Below are 24,681 nucleotides of genomic sequence, written 5' to 3'. Positions count from 1 at the left end.
TTAACCCCACCTTGATAAGTCCAAAATACCTTGTGCCATACCAATCTTTGGCCATAGATGCCCTTGCACCATAAAAATTCATGATGATGATGATCTTATGTCATTCGAGCTTCGTAGACTGGAGTGTACACAACAAACTATACTTCATGAATAGGTCTGAGCGCACAACACAGCGGGTTACTTTTATTTTTGTTGGAAGAAACTTCAGGCATCTTAATTTTGGCTTGGAGCTATTCACGATTGCCTGGAAGGTTTAACCCCAATTTTTGATACTGACAGTGGCGCTGCTGTTGGCAAAAAACAGCTGCTGCTAGTACCTGCGATCGATGTCACCAGTGTTATTTTATTGATAGATTTAAAGAATGACATTAGGGCATTAAAGTATAGTAGTTTTAATAAAACCTGTGCATCTCAGTTATGTGTAACATTCATCATTGGCACTGTCCGCAACATGTGTTCATGATGTGAGCTGCAGTAAAACCTCATTGATTCCGACTTCAGGGAGCCGGAAAAAAAGTCTAAATTATCCTAAGGTATCAATTAATGAATAGCCCCTTCCAAAATTATCAGAAACCATTCGCATCGTAGTAAATTTATTTGACAAAAACTAGGCAGCGATCGTCTTCTTTGCATACTGCGTCTTCAGATGCATACTGCATGCATACTTTCGAGATTGTTAAAGCAGGACTGCTCCAGAATGGTAAAGGCCTCCTTCACAGTGCAACGCGGTAGCAATGGAGCTTACTCACAAGCAGCGTCCACCGCACAAACTGCAAACACCATGCGACTACCGTGCATTTTCACCCCAATAAAAGAAAGGAAGATTTGCGCAGATGGAGCCAAGGGAAACGCGTCAGCGCCAGAATGGCGAGACACCTTCTGGTCAGGAAATGAAAAGACTGGTGATGCACCAGTCAGCGTTCGAAACTGGGCAAAACTGTACTCATCTGGCAGGCCGATGTGCTGCCGGCTGCCATCGTTGTGGTCAGGGAAATTAAAACTATGCAGCCACACAATTTTTCGGCGCCCGAGGCTTCCAAATGTCATCACACGTGCTGCTGCCTAACATAAGAGGTGCCCGGACACCTATCTGACTTGATAATTGGTATGACACGCAATATTAGCACAATTGCTCGCTATGTCGCTCATACAGCAATACAGCCTCCATTCAGGAGCACGTGTGAATTAATCGGTGTGGGCCCAGCAGCGTCCGAATTAATGAGTGTTCGACACTTACGTGGGTGTTGGCCAGGACCACGTCAGCAGTGTGAATTATCCGGATTTTCAAATTAACGGGGGGGTCGAGTTAACGAGGTTTCACTTTAAAACCATGCGGAAGGCGACATTCTCATATAAAAAAATTCTGTTCCAAATTGTTCTGCTTTGCTTCTAAAGGCCACATCTAGGTATGCATTTATTTGGTCAAAGTGGTTTCGAGTGCCGCAAAGAAAATATGTTTGACAAAATTCAGTAGACTGTCTTCTATGGCTGTTGCTGTACAGGCAGCCTTGTACTGCCTCCGCCTTCTGCTGTAGCTTTTGTTGTGCTAGCAATGGCACGGGCAGAGAAGGAGCCTCAAGGGCAGTGGCTGTGACAAGAGGGTAGTTTGGGGTCCATAAGGGGGATGGTAAAGTGATTTTTCTATTGTTACTCGGTACTTGTTCAAAGCAGGAGCTCTCGGTCGTTTTCGGCCTCGGGGAGCCTACAGTGGTGTTCTTTGAAAAGGTGCCAAAGAAGATGTGTGGCCCCCAAAAAAATGCACGCACTCATTTATTAATGATAGGCTGTAAGTGAAACAGTCTGCTGCTGTGAGCAGTTGCCGTGTGATTAGTCCCAAAACAAAGTCCATAAAGGAAAGGAGGAGGTTGAGGCATGCATGCATGGATTGAGTTCTAGATTTACATATGTGAGAGACGGTGACAGCTGCTGAAAGTTCTTCAGAGTTTTTAGTAATTTATAATTTTTTATTTTTATTTATTTACTTACAAATATACTGCAGGCCATTTTTTTGCCCTAGCAGAAAGGGCAATAAAAGAACAATTTGCATAACATTACGACCTAAGTCTTGTTAACAAAAGAACAAAAATAAGCAACAAAGTAAAGTACACAAAGCACTGTTTAAAAGAAGATTAAATTCTAACCAATCAAGAACAGATGCTCTACTTCAGATGCAACATTTGTTGACTCGAAAACGCTAGGCGGTATTGAATTCCACTCACCCATCTTGCAGGAAAAAAAACTGTTTTTAAACAATTTTGTACGAGCAAAAATTTGTTGTGGCGGAAATTTCGTTGTGGCAAAATCAGCCTAAAAAACCAAGATCTTGACTGCACTGTTCAAAAATATCATTTATTTCCAAAAAATTCGATCATCTTGGCTTGCGTCCTTTTAGTGGGCGTGAGCGTTGTGGTGCAAGTATCACAGTCAGCCAACAACTGCATCGCGATGTCGTCGTCATGTGCACCAATAAAAGCACGAATGGTGTCAAACGTGTCCATCACATGCAATGCGGACGGCAGGAGGGCTGGTGCATCTTCCGCTGCAACATCTCCGCTGCAACATCCGTGCAAGTCCGCTGCAACATCTTCCTTTTTCCTGCCGCTGGATGCCACGCTGATAATTCCTGCCTTCTCTTCAAAAGAAAGAAACTTCTGCTTCCTAGACATAGTCGCCATGCTAGTGCTGATCACAGAGCACAAGTACAAGTGAAAAAAACTAGGCAAACGCGCTGCTGCTGTTGCCAGGCTGCTGCGTCCTTTGGCGACGGATTGGTTGCGGCTCTTGCTTGGAAAAAAACGGGAGCTTGCACCTGCGCCTTGTCGCAAGGCAGCCAGCCCGGTTGTCATCACCACCAAGCAATGGCGGTCTTCATGTGCGTTTGAATGAGTGGATCAATTGGTTCCAGCAAAAGTTTAGTGAAACAAAGCAGTGTGGACGTACGGAAGTAGAAAGATGGGCGGCAATGCGCTTGTTTTATTGTATAACAGATTTTTAAACCCAGCTTCGCTTATGAAACATTTCATTGAAGCGGAAACGCATCCCAAGAATGGTTCGTTGTGATGAGAAATTTGTTCCATTATTTTCTATGGCGAGCTGACGGGGAATTGGAAATATTTCGTTGAAGCCACGTTTGTTGTAGCAGGGTTCGACTGTAGCTGGTGTCTCCTTTAGTGAAAAGAAGACCTGCACTATGTCAATCTCTGTTTCTTGCTTTAAAAAATTGACTCTTTCTTCTAGACGCAAGTTGGCCCTGCCATTCTGTCCAGCAGAGATTTCAAGTGTAGCTGGCATTACTGACTTCCTGAAAGCAATACTAGGTGCTGCTTTGAGAATAGTTTTGAAAGGTGACCTCCACAATTGTGGATGCCATGCTGCAACCAGTTAGGGTCGGGGCCCCTAGATACACAAAGTTACCAATAGTTTGCGTTACTCATCAAAGTGTGCTTATCCTTTTCCCTGATGCAGCTTAGCTACCACTTCTGTGCAAAATTTTCGGTACATTTATTGTGCTGCAAGCACATTATATTGCTTGGCTCGGTGGTTATGGCTCTCGGCTGCTGACCCTAAAGACTCTGGTTCGATCCCGGCCACAGCGGTTGCATTTCAGTGGAGCCAAAATTCTAGAGGCCCGTGTACTGTTCAGTGCCAGTGCACATTAAGAACTCCAGGTGGTTGAAATTATTCAGAGCCCTTTACTACGCTGTCCTTCATAACCTGAGTCGCTTTGGGACGTTAAACCCCATAAACTAAACTAAACTAACCTTTATGTCACAGCATTTATGAAGCCATTTGAGTGCCTCCCTGGTGCTCAAAACAAGGGTTCAATTTGACTTGCCTTGACACGTTGTTTTTTACTTGTTGCTCCCAGGAAGCAAGGTCCGGAGAACACAGTTGCCCGAGACTATGTCCTGCCCGACTACACAGTCATCAAGCGCGGCTATGTGCGGCCGCTCGAGGAGACAACGGGGAAGCCCAAGGATAATGAGCAGGTCTGGTGGGAGGGTCACTCAGTGGTTGCATGCTTCTCCTGCTGGGCTGGTAATGTTACCAGCCGATGGCTGTGGCCTCTTACCCTGCAGTTGGCTGAAACAGGAGTTTGGGCAAATTCCTATCAACTGCCTGTCAGATATTTCCTCCTAAAAGGACCTGCCACTGTACCTTAGTGGCATTGGACCTCGGCTGCTGACCCCAAGGTTTTGGGGTGCAATCCCGGCCGCGGCGGCCTTATTTGGTTGGATGAAAAATGCAAAAAGGTGTCCACATGCTTTGTGATAGCAGTGAATGTTGAAGAACTACAGACAGTCTAAGTTCCAGTAACTGCTACTAAGATGAACTCAGTTGAGATGAATTCCCGGATAAGATGAACAATGTGATTGGTCTCGCATAGGACTCTTTGTAAAAATAAGCTGCTTAAGTTGAACTGTTCCAAGTTTCCTTCAAATGAGACGAACTTTCGCAGCAACCACGAACTATGGCGACCCCGTGCAATGGCACTCGTGGTATGTATAAAATGGTTCTCCTCCCCCCGCCTCTCTCCCCCAATATGGCTTCCGCGCACCTTTGTGCAAAGCTGTGGGGAAGCCATCTTGCGGGGGAGTGTACTTTTTTGGAGACAAAGCTTTCTTGCTGGGGGCAGATAAAGCAGGGCACCTTCGCGCCAGCGCTGGTGCAGAGAGCTGGCATGGTCATATCTTGTCATCACGAGTGTGTCCTGCCGCACATGGCCTCCCGCATAATCATCATCATCATCAGCCCAGGTACGCCCACTGCGGGTCAAAGGCCTCTGCTGTGTCTCTCCAGCTAATCCTGTCCTTTGCCAGGTGCAGCCAGTGTATCTCCACAAAACTTCTTCATCTCATAACCTTCTGCTGCCCCCTGCTACCCTTGCCTTCTCTTGGAATGCACTGCGTTACCCTTAAGGACCAGCGGTTATCTTGCCTACACATTACATGCCCTGCCCAAGCCCTCTTGATTTCGGCTAGGATGTCATTAACCCAAGACACAGAGTAGAAGGCACCTGTGTGCAAAGTGCGCCTACTTGTTGACTTGGAGCTTAAAAACTCTGGGGCTGCATTTTCAACTGACGCGGCGTATCAACGCGTTATTGCGGCTCACAGATGGCCAGACATCGGCGCCGCGAGGACTGTCTTGGCTAACGGAAACGCCTGTCTGTGCAGTTTGTGACAGCTATGCTGCAGAAGGAGCGTAGATAATAGAGATGCACGACTACCCTGCTGCGCACCTTTGACTGTTCCAAGCAAGACGGAAAGCAAAAATCTGCAAAAAAAGCACACAGAAATAGGGGCCTTTGTGGGCAACAGGGAGAAGAGGGAGACGGTGAAAAAAGAAAACTAGACTCTGCAGCACGCAATTCAGGTTTTGAGTTCGGCTCTTTCAATGATCTCTTGCCGTTCTGGCCGTACGTAGATGTGGCCTCCCTTAGGGAGGCCGTTCGAATTGAAGGCCTCACCTTCCAGGGAACGGGGTCCTCGAGCCATGGTCTCGCCTGATGTGTGACGCACCCACATTCAGCATAAAAGATACCGGTTTATGCTGGAACAAAGCAACGCTTTCTAAGGGGCATTTCACAGAACATAGCGGCGCTATGTGTTATGGACGGCTAAGGCTAAGGCTAGAAGAAAACAGGCAGCACACCTGAGCGTGGCAGAACAAAAATACAAGTCGAAAGGGCAATTAAAAGCAACTGAACAGAAAGTACAGGGAGATGCAGATGGGATAAACCAGCTATTATAAGTGCCTGAAACGCTAAAGAAACCTGGCTGCTCGCGTAGCAGCTGCTCACGCCAACGAGCTATTCCATCCTTGCAGGTGCCACTTCCCTCTGCGCTCTTTATCCCGGTATGGTGCCGCCCCGCCGTCCGTGTACATCCTTCTTGCTCGTGCTGACCGCCGAATATGTGACCACGCCTCAGCAATGCTCCCGCCTGAATCCCCCACATGCCGCTTTTGCTGCCCTTCATCGCAGCTATTGCCACATCTGGCGAGCAACTGCTCGGTCATGCGCAGTTGTGCTGCACCCACACACCAACCTAGACCACTGAAAGAGAGAGCGCACAGTTTAAATGGCTAGCGAGGGGTCTGTAGAGCCTCACAGAATTAAGCAATGCGAGATTTGTTGCACTCTAATTAGTGAGTGTATTGTCATGCACTTACATGGGTGCTGGCTGGCACCAGGCCGGCAGTTCAAATTATCTGGATTTCCCAATTATCAGGGATTTAATTAACGAGCTTTAAGTGTATATTGACGTTTGTTTGCAAGAAATGCTAGGTGCACTTCATTTCAGCATCTTTTTTTTTTCCTGTGTATTCCCTGTGCACGAGCTTTGTGTTCAGTGTGTGTTCTTGGAGCGAAATGCTCTGCTCCTCCCATGCAGAGCCTGAAGGTCATCTGGCTCTTAGGTTTGACCTCTAATGGGAGGCGCGCCACATGTGCGAAATCATGTTTGGCAGGTGCCTCGATCTTCTTCATCGACGCCACAGCTGTGTGTCTGGCAGTCACGTCCACCGCTGTGCCGGTTTCTGCTTGGCCGCTCCTCCTTGCCAGTTGTGGCACGTGATTCACTCTTACGCTTGGCAGTCACGGCCGCTGCTGCACCGACCATTGCTCTGGACGCTTGCTCTTGCACTTGTGGCACGCAATGCATCACGTGATTTGCTCTCGCTGAAAAATTTCCTCTTGCTGAAGTCTTGAAAAAATTAAGATGAGCCAAAGCTAAACCATATCCGGTCTCAGCTAAGTTCAGCCACAGCCACTTTTTTTTTAGTCTTACCTGGCTGATGGGTCTTCCTTACGTGCCCTTTGAAGCATTGCAGGGTGGGAAGTTAGGGCACTTTGAGTGGGAGTGTCAGCTTGTTGAGTCCCACTATGTTTGTTTTCCTCCCAGTTTCTTGCGCAAATGCAGATGCCCCTTCTTGTCTTGTGTGCTTTGTGGTGGCGTGAGCGCACAACTTCCTAATGTTGTCATGCATGGTTCTCATCTGGATGAGGCGTTGTGCAGTGATTGTGTAGTCATGACTTTCTTTCGGCTTTCCTCTCTTTCATGATTGGCACGTAGCTGATCCGGCTCAACAACGAGCGGTTCATGGTGCCGGAGCTGCTGTTCCACCCGTCGGACATTGGCATCGAGGAGATGGGCATCCCAGAGGCCATCAACTATGTCGTCGAGACGCTGCCCAAGGGTGAGTGATGGCATCCATTTTTTCTCTGCTATCTTTCTTTCTAGCAGCGGGCTTTGTGACACACTGGTTCACTTTCTACACAGACCTAAATGAAAAAAAATTGGCGGTGGTTTAGCTCTGGTTAAACCTGAAGTGAATCGATAGCTACAGCTGCCCGAGTGGAACTTGCTCAGTTGAATTGCAAAGTCAGTCTTTCGCCGCTCTGTTTCACTGGGCCTTCCTTCATCTTCGTCCCACTTGACACGGCGCATGCACACAGCTGTGGCAGCTCGATTTCGCTGGCACGCCGCGCCGCCAGCAGGAGCAGCTGCTCCGCACCACGTGACCAACCATGTGACCAAGGCCACAGCGCCACTACGGAGCTCAAGGGGTGCCGTGCTCAAGGCCCTAAGAGCTGGCGTAGTGTAGCTCTCGCTACAAAAAAAAAAAAAAAGACTAAGTCTGAAGCCAGACTTTGTGCAAGCAATAAAAGCAAAGGCCGGGAGACAAAAAGCTCACTGGAGAGGAATTTCATGTTTCTTATTGTCAGCAGAGTTTATTGATTTGTTTATTGACTTACTTAAGCGACAGTGCTGTAATTTATTGCTTGCTTGCAGACACATTGCTTTGTGTGCATGTCCCTTATTAATGTACAGTAGCCGACGGGTAATTCGGACTCCAATAATTCAGACCTGTAGGATATTTCGGACCTCAATGAGGCACCATCAGTCACCCCATAGAAGCACATACATATTCGTGACGGATATTTCGGACATCAAAAATCCGAAAGTTCGATTTTTCAGACTAATTTCAATCGCCTGCGGGCCAAAATCGGCCTTCTTATCGGCTTTTCGGCGGCGCAAAAGGTGCCATCTTGAATTGAGGTGGATTATTTGCTGCAGTTGGATTGGCTTGACATACTTTCGGTACCTCATTGTTGCCAGTAGAGGTCCCTGCGATCTCTGACACTTCGAGGTGGCAGCCGGATTGTCATTGCAGTCAACTTGTTTTTGTCGCCGACGTTGTCGCGGGCAGTTATTGCTTGTTGCATACGTTGAAAATTAGTTGTCGGGGGAAGGAAATTGTGCAGGAGCTATCTCGCATCTCGGCCAGAAGGAATAAAGGAGGGACTGAGAGAAGGAAGGAAGAAAGAGGTGCCGTAATGGAGGGCTCCGGAATAATTTCGACCACCTGGGGATCTTTAACATCGCACAGCACACGGGTGCCTTACTGTTTCGTCTCCATCGAAACGCGGCCACCGCGGTCGGGATCCAACCCAGGTACGCCGGATAAGTAGCCGAGCGCGCTTACCACTAAGCCACCGCGGCGGGTCTCATATGTCCGCCATTCCCCGTTTCGTCACTTGGGTTTCTCTAACCGCGTCGACCAAGTGGCGCTCAGTCTTCACGAACTTACATCCATTCTCCGTTTTGTGATTGCGTCCGGCGGTTCCGCCACTTTGAACAAAAGGTGCCTTATCTTTGCGTGTGTTTGACGAGTGGTGTGATGCACACTCGGGTTGTGGGCAACATGGCTCCAGCATCATTGTTAGTGGCGGCGTCATCGTGGCTGTTGTGAGCGAAAAATCCCAACAGAAGTTTAGAATAACTTCTATTTGGGCTAGATGGTTCATTTCGATCCAGAAAGGAAAACAGTAGCGCCGAAAAACACACAGACACAGTAGAAGAACGACGTAGGACGAGCACTAACTTCGTCTGACTTTAATCCTTCAAAAGCGAGCAAATATACAGAAAATCTAGACATGCGCAGACAGAAATCTCATGTGCGATCAACAAAACCGTTCAAGATATGAAATATCGGCTTTAAAAAGGTTCACAGATGTATCTCTGACATAACCTTTTCCTCTTCTCTTATGTGGTACGCCTCTAAACCCTCCTGTGCCTTACTATCACTGCTCCTGTCCAGAATCCTTATCTCACCAAGTCCTCGGCTACTTGCTGCCACCAGTAGGACTTCTGAAGCGTAGTAATATCTCATTACTATGAACATCAGATTAACGAAATTTTCAGATTTACGAATTTTTTTTAAATCCCTGCCAAAATGCCTATATTTCTAATGTAAAAAACTTTCAGTACTACGAATTTCAGATTGCCGAATATTTCAGAATAACGTTTGTAATTTAATCTCGCAATAGTCGCAAGACGCTTCGTTATTACGAAGTTAGGTCGAAGTTTCGTACCAAATCCGTGAAGCTGATGCTTATCATCATCATCCGAAGCAGCAACTATGCGCTGGGGAACCCGTTGCGACGGATACAGCCCCAGCAGCATCGGCATCAACGCGAGTGTCGCGTTGAATAAATATAGGCTAGGCGGCGCAAGCTGCTGCCCGATACAGAGGGCAAGGCCATTATCATCCATCCATCATCCAGCGTGTGGTCGCATACTGTGCCGTAGTCGTAACCCTATTCAGCACAGTGTCACCACGTTGACAGCGAACAGTAGGATCTGCAAAGTTATCAGCACTGTGATTGTGTTGTGCATTAGCTTTGTAGGATATAGAAGCGACGCCAATTTTCGCTTAAAGAAAAAGTGGACATTCTGTCGCAGCTGTATGCTGGAAAAAAGCAAGTGGACTTGTGCAGGGAGCTTGACATCACACTGTCAACAATGGCAACGATGCTCAAGGATCGGGACAAGATCACAAAACTACATCGAGAGTTGCAGCTGGCTCCCTCAAGAAAACGTGTGTGGCTGGGCAACTACAGAACGTCGACGACGCCGTCCTCACGTGGTTTAAGGATGCCAGACAGCACGATGTGCCCTTGTCAGGCCCTATTCAGGAAAAGGCACGACAATTCGCGGTCAACTTAGGCATCTCCGGTTTCGATGCAAGTGCCGGATGGCTTTATCGCTTCCGGCAAAGGAATGGCATCGCCTGGCAGATTGCTTGTGGCGAGGAAAAGGCAGCAGATGCTGATAGTGCGGTTGCCTGGCGGAACAAGCGCTTCCAAGAGATCGTCAAGCCTTTCTCTCCAGACAACGTTTTCAACGCCGACGAAACGGAGTGCTTTTATCAGCTTTTGCCCGATAAAACAATGAACTTTAAAGGGAAGAAGTGCAAAGGCAGAAAGAAATCGTGTCTCCGAATATCGGTTCTGTTCTGCTGCAACTCCATCGGCACGGAAAAACTCGCCGTTAGTTGTTGGTAAGTCTGCTGAGCCGTGCTGCTTGAAGAACGTTGTCCCATTACCTTGCGATTACCGAGCCAACAAGAAGGCGTGGATGACGCGAGAATTGTTCACGCAGTGGCTGCTGCAGCTCGACGACACAATGAAGAAGAAAAACAAAAAAATTCTTCTTATCGTTGACAATTGCTCAGTGCATATAGTGAACGTGCGATTGAGCAATGTGCAGCTTGAATTTATGCCCCCAAACTGTATTTCTTTGCTGCAACCTTTGGACCAGGGCATCATCAGGTGTGTGAAGGCAGAATTTCAGAAGCGTCTGGTGCAGCGCCTCCTGATTAATATTCTACTGAAGCTGCCCACAAAGGTCAACATCCGTCAAGCCGCAGAAATGCTTACAGGGTCGTGGTGGAGTGTCAAGGCAAGCACAATCAGCAACTGCTGGCAAAAGGCAGGCCTTTTGGAGACTTCATCTACGTCAGAAGGTAGTGACGACACAGAAGAGCTCAACCCAGAACTGTGGGATGAGCTTACCGAGAAGCTTCCTGTAGACACCGCGGTGACCTTCAAAGATTATATGGACAGCAACGGCGCGGCGGCTATATCCACGGAGCTCACCATCGAAGACATCGTGAATCAAGTGCGTGAGCAAGAAGAATGTAGTAGCAACGAAGATGATGCCGACACTGGATCAGCGCACGAAGAGGAAGAGATTGTTTCCGGCTTGGATGTCCTAGTCTTTCTAGAGAAGACCCGATCATTCCTCGGGCGCTGCAAAGATGTCCCCGATGACGTGCACAGGAAGGTCGAGGATGTGGAGGCGTTCGTCCAGCAGCGCTTGTCGTCTACTCGCCAGAAGATAACAGACTTCTTCAAGCAATAAATTGTAGTTAAACTGTGCCCAGTGTTATCGTTTATTATTTACTTACCAACACGTAAATCTGCTGCAAAGGTACGTAATTTTAGTTCTTGTGATGCATTACTGACATGAAAATTATGGTTTTTCAGTACTACGATATTTCAGATTAACGAATTAAATTCGGTGGTCCCGTGAAGTTCGTTGTAACGAGATTCTACTGTATTTGCAAACTGCTGAAAGCTGAGCTGTGGTGACAAACAAGAAGATATGAAGACCATGTGCGTGCTCTCTGTTGCTACATGGATCCCAGATGGCTGGCGGAGATTAAGCACCGTGCGATTCGTTGCCTTACAGGAAGAATGGCCGAGTTTTGGTGGGCTCACACTCTAAACCGTTTGCTGCCGTCTGCTCAGTTGAAGAGGAACAGGAAGCCACTTGGTTCGGGGTTGACGGTTGTCGGTGAAGCTGAGCTTCCCAACGAGATAGGGCATGTCCTGAACAAGGGTCCTAAGTTTAGTCATGAGCCAAGGGTTGAGGCACATGAGTTCCTGGCTCTGAATAGGCGCATCGCAGGAAAAGCTTCAGAAAAGAACAAGGGAAGATGCGTACTTGATACGGTGGATGCGCTGATGAGGACTACAAAAAGCACCGTCACCAGGCCTGGAAGTCGTGTCATATTTCAGACAAAACAGTTTCCGACTTCTATAAGGTGGCTTTGTGGTGCTACCAGAGGAGGAGTTCCGAAGAAGAGCAGCTGATGCGATTGCCAAGAACTTTAACATTATAAAGACCAGCGAGACCCGGGAGTGAAAGGCAAGGCGGCCATGATGTGCAGGGACTTAGAGTGTATGGAAATATGCACCTGCCGCGGACGGTGACGAGAGCATGGGGCTGCAACCGCTCACGGCACTGGCCGGATCCCAAAGAAGCTGTAACCGGTTCTGCGGAGTTCCGCGCAGCCTTCGAGGTGGCTCTCCCCACGCACACCGATGGAGATGGGCCGCGTTGAAATGGAAGCGGGAAACAGGTTCTCCTCAAGTTGAACATGTTGGCAAACGGCACTTTTAGCAGCAAGAGCAATGCTCTCACTGTATTTTTTACTGTGAAAATGCACAAACCGTCGGTGCCGTTTAGAACAGTAGTAAGTGAGAATGGTATGTGGTAGCATGTTCTGAGCAAATACCTGCAGAAGCACCTTAATTCTCTTCATAATCATATCCGTTTGCTATAAAAATCTCAGTTGATGTTGTTAGGTTTCTTCAGGAAAAAACCTTCCATTGGATATGGATGTTCGATAGATGTGGAGGACTTGTATTACTCCGTGCCTTATGATGCGCTGTTTACCTCTGTAAGAGATTCCATACAGAGTACCGGTGCAGTTCCAGAACGCCTCAGGCGTGTCGGTAGCTAATTTTATGAGAATGCTAGAATTTTACCTTAATGTGACATTTGTATCGTTTAACAACAGTTTTTATCGACAAAAAAAAAGGGATCTCCATCGGTCCGCAGGGGTGCGTCTGCAGCTTGCAGGCGTTGGTGAGTGGCGACACCATGAGTTCACGAGCATCCGCAGGGACATCCCCGCAGGGGGATGACGGTGAACAGTGCATCACCACGGACCCGAGCACCCGCACCTAGCTGTGCGTGGCATCGCCGTGTCCGGGGAAAAAGGGATCCTGGTGGTTGAGCCGATTTCGAGGGTTTGGACCTTGAAGGCCCCTCGGCAGAGGCAACGCACCGCTTTGGCCCCAGCTTCCTGTAGACGGCACCTCCAGCCTGACCCGACCGGGAGAAATCAGCAGTCGCCTTTTCCTATCCTCCCCTCCATTTTTCACTTTCCTATCTTCTTTCTCACAACTCTCCTGTCTAGCTCCTACTCACTTCTTGGTTTCTCCTTTTTCCTGGCGGCGAGGGTTAACCTGTGTGACGAAGTACCCTGAGTTGCGTCATATTCGGTTATAGTTGAGGTACAGCTGGCGTGGGCAAGACTTGCTTGCAAGTTCCTGTATTATCCCCAAGTTGGGCTCCATGGTGGGTGGCTGGCACCATGACCGAACATTAAACACACTTTATGGCTCCCCCTCCCTCACAAAATGATCGCGCTCTAAAAAGAGTGCAGACCGTTATGCCCAGTGTTTCCAAAAAACAAAAGTACATTTCTCTAGTTATCAAGTTGTACATAGTGAAGATGCAGAGCAGCCAGCCAGAAAAATCTCTCCATTCATTGTTTCCAAATCTCTTACTGACTCCCTGGGCCTTGGCTACAAGGTGACGAAGTTAGCCAGTGGCGACCTCCTCTTCCAAATCCGAGACAAAGCACAATACTCAAAACTCCCAACCTTAGTGTCCTTCGGAGACATACGTGTAACCGTAACTACCCACCGATCACTGAACACAGCCAAAGGAGTAATATCTGAACATGATTTCCTGAAGCTCGCTGAAGAAGAGATGTTGGAGGGTCTGAAAGACCAGAACGTCACTGAAGTCCATCGTATCAAAATCCGAAAAGACGACAAGGAAATACCAACAAAAGACATAGTCCTGACCTTTGCCTCGAGCCAACTTCCCGAAACCATAGAAGTAGGATATCTTAAAGTAAATATAATACCATACATTCCAAACCCCAGGCACTGCTTCAAATGTCAAAGATTTGGCCATGGCTGACAGAGCTGTCATGGCCGCCAAACATGCGCCAAATGTTCGTCAAACAATCATGAATCTGTGGACTGCAGTGCTTCACCACTGTGCGCGAACTGCGAAGGGGATCACCCCGCGTACTCGAGGTCATGTCCTACCTGGAAGAGAGAGAAGGAGATAATAACAATAAAGACAAAGGAAAACAACTTATCAGGAAGCACGAAAAAGACTTCCATCAGCTTTCCAGTTCACGGCAAAAACAAATTTCGCCAATGTGGTGAGCAGGGGCGGCACACCAGGCTTTGGCCGCTGCCCAGGCAAATCCTGAGGCAGAGCCACCCCCGCCCCCGGCAGACGCAGCGAAGGCTGTCCTGCCACCTCTGGACAAGGGCCCGGCGGCCCCTCTGTCGACCACCCGCAAGGCTTCCCCCAGTCGGGAGAAGCCCACAAACCGTACACCTGCGGGTTCACCGCGGAAGTCCAGAGCCTCTAGGGAGGCGATGGACACAACTCAGAACTCGCCTTTGCTGCAGCAGAGGCACAGCTCCCTGGAGCGAAAAATAAAAAAAGACCCCGGTATTGACACCCCCAAAACAGGTGCCCTAAGTTTTAACTACACTAGTCAAATATGGCGTTCCTTATACAGTGGAACTGCCGAGGACTAATGAATAACTACTCTGACATAAAAGAGCTTTTAAACACAATGTCCCCGGTGGCTTTATGCTTACAGGAGACCAATTTAGGTCCAAAGCAAAAAAATATTTTAAACAAGTACAATGTCTTTCGGTGTGACCGAGAGCAAGCAAGCAAACTGTCTGGAGGTGTTGCTATTGTCATCCAGAATGGTGTAGCAACCCGCGAGATCAAACTTGAAACCAAATACGAAGCCGTCGCAGTCACCATCCTTCATTTTAAAACACTCACAATATGTACCGTATATCTTGAACCACACGTAACAATAACACTTCATGATTTAGAATCCCTTTTAGGACAGCTACCACAGCCATATCGGCTAGTTGGTGATTTTAATGCCCACTCCGGTTTTTGGGGAAGTGCACACACTAATGCAAGAGGTCGTATTTTAGAAGATTTTATTCTAAGTAATAATGTTTGCCTTCTTCACACCGGCAAAGATACATACTGCTCTCCGAGCACAGGAAAAATGAGTTGCATAGATTTGTCTTTTACTTCACCCTCCCTCTTTTGTGATTTTAAATAGGATGTCATCGATAACCCATACGGCAGCGATCACCTCCCTGTATTAATAAGCCTAACATCCCCACCACTAGTCACCCCAACGAAACCACGACGGTGGAAGTTACAATTAGCCGACTGGGAACTTTTTAGAGAAAGGGCCAGCTTAGATAAAATAGTTTCAGACGATATCAGCATAGATGGACTGAATGAAGCTATCACGAACTGTATTTTAACCGCTGCACGCCTAGCAATTCCTCGGACATCTGGAGTAGTAAATGAGAATCACAAAATTTGGTATACACAGGAATGCCGAGATGCAAAAAAGAAACAAAACAAAGCTTGGAGAATTTTCCATACGTACCCAACGCAGGAGCATTTCATAAAGTTCAGAGCATAAGCTCGATACATTCGCCACAATGCAGAAAAAACTTCATGGCAAGGTTACGTGTCTTCAATAAACAGCTCAATTATGTCAAAACAAATGTGAGAGATGGTAAAGAAGATAAATGGCAGCTACTCCCCATTCACAGTTCCGTTTCTATCAACCCCTGGCATACAGACATATTTAGAAGAACAGGCAGATATTTTGGGTGAATATTTTTCTGCAGTTTCTAGTTCATCTCACTACAGAGAATCATTCCTCAAATACAAAAACACAGCTGAAAAACAAGGACTGCCGATAAGCGGCAGTTCAGATGAACCCTATAATAACCTAATTACAATCCAAGAAATTAATAGAGTACTGTCCACTGGTAAGCAAACTGCACCTGGCCCAGATGAAATACATTATCAAATGCTGGCTCATCTCTCTGAACCGGCTGTAGAGGCACATTTAATTTTTTTTAACAAAGTTTGGGTATCGGGGAAACTTCCCGAAGCCTGGAAGATGGCTGTTATTGTTCCACTATTAAAACCTGGAAAATCCACTACCCTTCCTAGCAGCTATAGGCCCATAGCTCTGACTAGCTGTCTAGCGAAATCTTTTGTAAGTGTAATGAATATCAGACTATCATTCATGTTAGAAGACCGGGAGCTTCTGGATGTCCATCAATCCGGTTTTAAAAAGGCTTGCTCCACCACTGACCACCTGGCTCGTCTTGAAAACACTGTTCGTGAGGCTTTTGTACACAGACAGCATTGTCTCATTGTCTTCTTCGATTTAGAGAAGGCGTATGACACAACGTGGGGGTTTGGGATTATTCAGGACCTGGCTGAACTGGGCATCCGCGGCAGGATGTTGAACTGCCTTAAAGACTTTTTGTCTAACCGTACATTTCATGTCCGCCTAGGCTCAACCCTTTCAAGGAAGTTTATCCAAGAAAACGGAGTACCTCAAGGATGTATTTTGAGCACAACACTCTTTATTGTAAAAATGAATTCTATCAGCAAAATAATCGCAAGGTCTGTTATGTATTCTCTCTATGTAGATGATCTCCAGGTAGCATACACATCCTCGAACACATCAACATGTGAACGACAGATAAAGGTAACAATAAATAAACTTGCAATATGGGCAGACCAAAATGGCTTCCGTTTTTCTCTACAGAAATCGGTGGCCATTGTTTTTTCACTCTGACGAGGCATGCGGATAGATCCCACCCTACACCTGAACGAAATAGACTTACCCGTGAAAAAAGAACATAAGTTTCTGGGTATAACATTCGACAGAAAGCTCACCTTCCTGCCTCACATAAATGCGTTGAAAAAGAAGGCTTCTCTATCCCTGAACATACTCAAAGTTCTGTCGAGAAAACACCGGGGAAGCCGATAGGACATGTCTGTTACAAATATACGGCTGTGTAGTACGCTCTACCCTGGATTACGAATGTGTAGTGTATGGATCAGCGAGACCATCGTACCTCAAACGGCTAGATCCAGTACATAATTTAGGTCTGCGTCTCTCCACTGGTGCATATAGGACATCACCCATAAACAGTCTCCATGTAGAAACCAATGAACCATCGCTTGCAGGTATAAGAGCGATACTCACATGCTACTACATTCTAAAAATCCGTTCACTGCATGAACATTTATGTTACCCTATCGCCACAAAGTGCCTTTCTGGAACACTCTTCAACAGCAAGCCGCAAGCTACTCGGCCGCTCCTCTTGCGATTTGAAGAGATGTGCCGGAACCTCGGCATACTAGACGTATTGCCAAACATCGCCTGAAGGCGAGGTCCACTGCCGCCACGGCACAATTTCCCTGAAATCTGTGATTTCAATCTTGCACAGTTCCGTAAGAAACAAATTCCGCAACAACATATAATACAAGAATTCCTCACACTCGACGAAAAGTACACTACTCTCACAGCATTTTATACCGACGGTTCAAAAACAGATGCATACGTTGGAAGCGCAGTTGTACAGGGAAATTGGAATAAAATTGTAAGACTTCCACAGTGCGCTTCTATCTTCACTGTGGAATGTTACGCCATCTGTGTAGCCATAGAAAAAATCGTAAATGAGAACCTCCCCAACAGTATTATTTACACAGACTCGCTAAGTGTGCTCACAGCCCTTCATTCTAGACATGCAATAACCCCGCTGCTTGGCGACCTCATACACAACATTACAACAGCCATAGCTCAAGGACAAAGCATAAGACTCTACTGGGTACCAAGTCATGTCGGCATAAAGGGCAATGAAAGAACAGATTTGTGTGCTGCTCAAGCTTGTGACAAGCAAATTAAAAACATAAATATGCCCTATAGAGATTGCATGAACTTACTACATAGAAATGCAAGGAAAAAATGGCAGTCCACTTGGAACAACGAACTAAATAACAAACTATGGTTAATAGAACCAGTGCTAGGTGAATGGAAGTCGTGTGCACCAGAAACGTTTCAAGGAGGTCATTATCTGCCGTCTCCGATTGGCCACACACATTACACACAACTTTCTGCTAAAGAAAGAAGACAAACCAGTTTGTACATGCGGAGATGAACTTACAGTCAATCACATTTTAATTTCATGCTCTAAACTGGAAAAGCTACGGAAAAAGTGTTTTTCTCCGTTTTATAACCAATGCATCCCTTTTTATCCAGCACTGCTCTTGAGTGATAATGCAATTGTGGACATGTCTTGCGTTTTTAGATTTTAACAGAATCTGGTTTTCTTAAAAATATGTAAATCATGACCCAGTGCTTCGCCTGATACACCTCAGCCATTCCTCATTCCTGAGAAAAAGAGTGAGGTCTGTATTTGATTGGTTGGAAGCCTCAAGATCCTTGCCCTGGTAAGGATGGCCGCTGAGGTTAGCTGACCCCCTTTAAAAGTTTTCAATAGTACCCATTTCTAGAATATTTTTCCTTCATAATCATGAGGTAATTCTAACTATTTAAGCACTCTGCACCATCGACGATTTTCACATTTCTATAAAATTATCGAGAGATTTCTCCTATACGTCGAGCTTGGCGCATGATGGCCTTAGTTGCCTATGCGCCATAAAACCCAACACAACAACAATGACGATCTGCATCGGATCTTGTGTAGCCCCTGTTCTTACTAGCATATTTTTAGCCTATATTGACCACGCCCTAGAACGAAGTTTAATGGGGAAGAGGGTACTAAATGTTTTCAGATATGTTGACGATTTTTTGATCGTTTTTAAAAAACTGAACGACATGACCTACACCGATGCTGTAAGCAGTGTTTTAAGAGATCTTTAAAGAGAACGGGAAGGGGTTGGTTTTCACGCATGAGATGCCCTTGCAGGGATGTTTACAGTTTTAAAGCTTACTTTTGGAGAAGAACATTTATGTTGGCAGCATGCCCCTCAAGCTAGGAACGAGCTGCTACCGTATGCATCTTCTCATTCAAAGACATTTAAACGCGCTTTTGCTAATCTTTGCCTAGAATTGGCGCTTGTGAAGTCGTGTCAGCATGGTATGCAAGGTAGCTTTGATACGCAAGTGTATCGATTGGTGGGGGCTGGGTTCCCAAGCTCGGTAATCACAGGCGTAGCTGAAGCCCTCCTAGATAAAGTCAAGGGCACCATGTTTAAGCGGCCATCAAGCGAAGGAAGCAAGCTTCAAAACCTGAAGTTGTTCTGTATGTGCACAGGGTTGCCCACAACGTAAAAAAGGTGGCAAATAGGCATGGCGTGCCTGTCGTCTTTTCGGCTCCACGGAAGCTTGCTCAGCTCTGCGCATGCGTAGCGAGCGATGGAAAGAGGAACGGTTGCAGCAAAAAACGTAGAAAACACTTTGTGAAGTGCTGCACCGGTGTGGTCTATGAGATACCACTGACCTGCGGGAAGGCCTATGTGGGCAAAACGGGCAGGTGTATCAACGACCATGCAGCAGAGCACACGTGCTCGTTCAAAGAAGTAGGAGGAGTGCATCTACCCAAACACTGCGCAGAGTGCAAGGTGTGTCACTGAGCAGCTGAACATACGGCGGGGGAAAATTGCGAGCACCGCAAAAAATGTGAACCACGACTTGATGAGATAAAGATTCTGGGCAGGAGCGGTGGTAGTAAGGCACGGGAAGTTCTAGAGGCGTACCACGTAAGAAGAGGTAAAGGTTGTGTCAGCAATACATCTGTGAACCTTTTTAAAGCTAAGATTTCATATCTTGAACGGTTTTGTTGATCGCACATGAGATTTCTTTCTGCGCATGTCTAGATTTTCTGTATATTTGCTCGCTTTTCAAAGAATAAAGTCAGATGAAGTTAGCACTTGCCTTACGTCATCCTTCTGCAGTGTGTGTGTTTTTCGGCGCTACTGTTTTCCTTTCTCGAGTGCCCCACGGAAGCAACCTAGGTCACATGACCTTGTGGCATCACAACCTGCCCACGGGATAGTGAGAAAACTGCCCGCCGTGGCAGGTGGCAGTTAATTAAATGGTTGGTCACTCGGGAAGAGCAACCTGGGCTCACAAGTCCCACCACTGGGAGCACCTGCCATCGCAGTGCAGTGGCGCATTGCTTAACCATTGCACCACTGCGGCAAGAGTGGTATGAGGACTCCCAGACAACTATGGATGTAAAGTCGAGAATGACCAATGCCTCTGGCAGCAAAATGTGGTTTGATATGTTTTTTAAAAAAATTGCGGAAAAACATATTATATCCGGAAAAGCATATGGTCCAAACTGTCTAATTTTGTAGAATTTAACTGTGAATGAGGTACAGACACATTAATTGACTATTTCACTTCATAAAAATGCCAATTAGTATGCCTTTGCATGAGATCTGAACAGATCCTTTTCTAATGCTCGCAGAAATCAGTCCACATTTCCGCTGTCTTAAGTGTGGAGGGAAATTTGCAACGCACCCGGTCTGTCGACAACAATGCCGAAAGTAACCAAAATCTCTTCTTCGTCATTTTTTAATTCAGCCACCACGGTGGCTGACTGTCACAGCGTTTCTGCTTCTTATGCTGCATTCCCCAGACCCAACCCTCTGTAGTTCATAGATGCTTTGGCCAGTTATGCACCACAAAGAAGCTTTACCGTTTCTTCTTTTCATGACGCATCCCCACAAAAATGGCTCTCTCCAATGCTATATTATTAGTGGTTTATTGTAAAATACAAAAAGGAAGGAAAAGATTTTTGGTGGTCATCGTAGGTAAAGTTACCTGAGCTGTGGTCAGCCGAGACAAAAGGGGCAGGGAGAGGACAGGAGGGCGAAGAAACGAGTGGAGTGACAGAAAAAAGGACATGGGTAGGTTGACGCCAGTGTTGTAGGCGTTACCGAAAAAAAGTAACTAAATACGTTACTCGTTACGCTAAAAAGAAGGAACGCGTTACCGTCCTACGTTACCTAGAAAAAAAGGTAACGCGTTATTGTTACAGTTACCAAAAAATGTACCGCACGTTACCTTGCCGTTACTTCGTGGCCATTAATGTTAATTAGTCTTCGTCTTAAGAACTTACGCTAACAATTTTATAAAGCTCACTTTTCACACAACTTCTAGCACAAACAAGATTTTACGCAAAATCCTGATTTAACGAGAATACTTTGCACAAATTTACGGGAGCTTACCAATAGATACCTTTAGCATACCGCGTACTGTATTGCCGTTAGCATTACCGGAGTACTGGGAGCCCGCCCACTGCCAGTGATCATACGCTGATTGGTCTTGATGCGGGAGTCGTGTGTGCGGCCGACGGGTATGTGGCGCCATCTGGTGCCGCCAAGGCGATCTGCTCATGCGCATTGGCCGTGGGTGGGCTCCCGGTACTTCGGTAACAATAGCGGTAACACGGTGCATGGTATGCTAAAGGTGTCTAATGCTATGGTGGCCTAAAGTTTCCTGTAGTGTTATATGTAATGGCTTCTAACTCTGGCACATGGTGAAGCCGTGTGGCATTAAACACAAAATGACATTTCATCATCAATTCTAACTTCACAAAGAATACATCGCTGAACTCTCAACAAATTTAAGGTAATTCTTAAAAATGTGATGTTCCAAAGCGCTCTGCATGCTTCCACTCTTTAGAGAGTTGTGTGTGTGTGAGTGGTTTTGGAAGGGGAGGTAGGTGAAGGCAAGTGTGTGAATGCGTGTCCGTGCACGTGTTTCGTGCTTTATGGATATTCTGTCTTTTTTTTTAGTTGAGTGCCTTGTCAAGGGCAGGTGTTTTCTGGCATGCATGCGAGCCGCATCAAGGGTCGTCAAGAGCACCTGTACATTTTGTTTATTTACATCATCACTTTAGGTGCTTTTTTTTTTAAAGGGGATGGAGTAGCTCACAACTGGAACAAAATAACTAGTAACGTGACACCTCACATTACCGAAAAATGTTAACGAAAGAACGTTACTAAGTCACTGAAAAAAGTAACGCATTACCGCTAACGTCGTTACTTGTATCGCGTTACCACCAACACTGGTTGACACTGTACAGGGGGACACTTAAGCTCCGCCTTGAGGGTATGATGCGACAGCATAGTGAGTTAACGCCCATATGTGCAGAATTGGTCAGTGGACTCCCTTTAAACGAAACTCGATGGGGACAAGGAAAACTGTTTCATTTATTGGTAGTTTCATTTAAGGGTTGTGACCCCCAAAGAAGCTGTGCAAGGTTGTTTGCTTCAGGTTGGTACGCCACCGCTTCACCAAGTAGTCATTCATCCTGGTTAGGCCGCATATGTGCTCCAAGCAACCCTCTTGCCGGAAGTACTGCTCGAGTAGTTCAACTGCCTGGCTTGCCTCATTAGTCGACACTAGGGAGCTGTGGTTGTCTTCATGGTCGATCTCATCTTCACTCTTATTGCCGGTGCCTCTCTCAACTTCCTTCAAGATGTCGGCTGAAGTATCTTCACGGCAGGTGGCAACGTCATCATCAATGGCCTCATAATCATCCATTGTCACATTGCTTGTGCCACACCTGTCAGCCAGTAGACCAAAAACGGCGTGTGCTTCAGAAACGTCGTCAGATTCTTCTTGGTCTGTGAACACTTCCTTGGAGAAACCTGCATGATGGAAGCATTGCTGAATTGTAGTAGCTGTGACTTCATCCCAAGAGTGAGCCAGAATGTGAATAGCAGAGAGAAGAGTACGGTGTACCCCTTGTCCCTGTCCATACACAGCACCATCCTCCTCAGGACGTGGCGACGGAAGAAGACCTTTAAATTGTGAATGACGCCCTGATCCATTGGTTGGAGTATGGCTGTTGTGTTCGCAGGGAGGAACTCCAGCTGAATGGAATTCAGGTCGCGCACTTCACCATGCGATCGGCAATTGTCCACTATAAACACGACCTTCCTGCCCTTCCTAGTGAACAAACTCGGCATCCCTCTGCCGCAACCGGGTTTCAAAAATGGCCTGCGTGATCCATACCTTGGTATTCGCTTCGTATAATATGGGCAGTCCTTTGACACCCTTAAGAGCTCCAGGGCTCCTTGCTTTCCCGATAACTTGAAGCTTCAGATTTTCCAACCCGCCTTTGAAGCTGAGCGACTTGTTCGGAAGAATTTTATAAAAAAGCTCCATTTCGTACATGTGGTAGATGTCACTGGGCTCATAATTTCCAAGGACTTCTTGGAGCTTCTGCTGCTGCCAGTCGGTGCAGACATCTTTATCAACCACGGCACTTTTACCTGCTATGGTGCGGAACACAAGGCCATGGCGCTTCTTGAACCGGCTTAACCAGCCGTTGCTAAATTTAAAGTCGTCAATTCCCATGTGGAGTGCGATGTCTTTCGCTTTCTCCTTCAAAATAGGCCCGTTCACAGGAAAGTTCGAAGTTCGGTCACGCTTGGACCACAGGAAAAGCGCCTTCTCAAGGTCCTCGTGGTCGGCTAGACGCATTCTCTTCCTATCGGGGGCGAAAGCGCCACTGTTGTAAACTTTCTCAATCTTCTCGCAGTCCTTCAGTATCCTCGAAAGCGTGCACTTCGGTATGCCCTGCCTTTTCGCGATAGCGGTCTTGGACTCCTTGGCAAGTTTCATGTCTTCAAGAATTCTCATCTTGACGTTTAAAGTCAAGGCATTATGGGGACGCTTTTTAGCGGTTCCCTTCATGTTATACGCACGTATAAAGCGACAACCACAAAACGTGAAATGGCGTCGATGGCGTCCACTCAACAAAGTACGCAAAATGTCATTGGATTGAATTGGATTCCGGATATCAACACCAACAAAGACGGTGTTGGTGTCGATGCGGCATATGCTCAGTTTCGGTTTCGTTTAAGCATGTTGCACGCAGAATGAAGTTTTGATTGTCGAGCACGCCTCGGCACTGGTTTTTATAGACCTGCATGTTTGCAAACAAACGAGGTGGCACTGCAGTCGCTAGCGGGCTCGCGGTAGGCAAAAGCCCAGGGAGTGGCGTCGCGGAGAGGTGTTGAGCACAGGTTTTCAAGGCTTGTAGGCGCGTTTCCAGTTTCTGCGAATCACAGCAGTGATTGATGTTTCAACTTCGTAATTTCGCGTACACGAGCTCGCTTTGGCCGCATGCCACGTCTTCATAGAAATAGTTCCCCACTGTGTATTGTATATATGGTTTGTAGTAAACGGAAAACGTTTCTGTCGTTGATTTCTACGCTAGGCATTGAATAAAACGGGAAGTTTTTGACACTCTGCTCAAGCCAGAATGATTTTACTTCAGTACAGTTGTGAGGGGAAGCTCTGGCATTGTTTCAGTGGGGCAGACGTGCTCACCCTCTGCTGACATACGTGTCGCGCTGCGCGAAAAGTGGGGACAGCGTTGTGTCCCCATTTTCCTCTGTCTCGCTTAAGCGCTGTTTTTAGCCACAGGATCATGCACCAGCCAGGCCGACGTCTCTGTCTCCTTGTTAAACTGGTCGGTTTGGTGAAAATTTTTTTGATTTCTGGAATTATTTTTTGTTTCGTGACGAAAAATTATCTTTGAGGCTTCCTTTGAGTTGAGTGCCGCATTTCTTTGACCAAAGCGCAAGCGAAGAAGCCAAAAATGAGGGAATAAACGTTAACGTTCGTTTTCTGACCTTTCACATTTTCTGCGATTGGCATCACTCACACCTTTGTAATTTCGTAACATGAAAATAGAATGATCCTATTTGTCGCAAACGATTCCTGAGACATTAAGTGTAATAAATCTCGATTTTTTTCCTACACATGCATACTATGTTAGTTATTTTTGTAAGAAACATTTTCATGTAAGTATGCATGCGTAAGTACATCATCTAAAAAGAGAACTAATAGCGTCATCATACAGAACAGAGCTTTGCGAACATGCTG

At 46.6% G+C, this 24,681-nt stretch overlaps 1 protein-coding gene across 1 annotated transcript in view; it reads left to right on the top strand.

The window, feature by feature from the left end:
- Positions 1-24,681, top strand: part of Arp6 (Actin-related protein 6) — an 81,513-nt gene that overhangs the window by 41,843 nt on the left and 14,989 nt on the right. The window contains exons 7-8 of the mRNA XM_077636593.1: positions 3,869-3,989; positions 7,077-7,200. Coding sequence (XP_077492719.1) covers positions 3,869-3,989; positions 7,077-7,200 — 245 coding nt within the window. The remainder of the gene's footprint in view (positions 1-3,868; positions 3,990-7,076; positions 7,201-24,681) is intronic.

This window comes from Amblyomma americanum, chromosome 9, assembly GCF_052857255.1.
Source record: "Amblyomma americanum isolate KBUSLIRL-KWMA chromosome 9, ASM5285725v1, whole genome shotgun sequence".
Lineage (NCBI taxonomy): Eukaryota > Metazoa > Arthropoda > Arachnida > Ixodida > Ixodidae > Amblyomma > Amblyomma americanum.
Note: the sequence above shows the minus strand (reverse complement) of the source record. Positions and strands in the feature narration are given on the sequence as shown.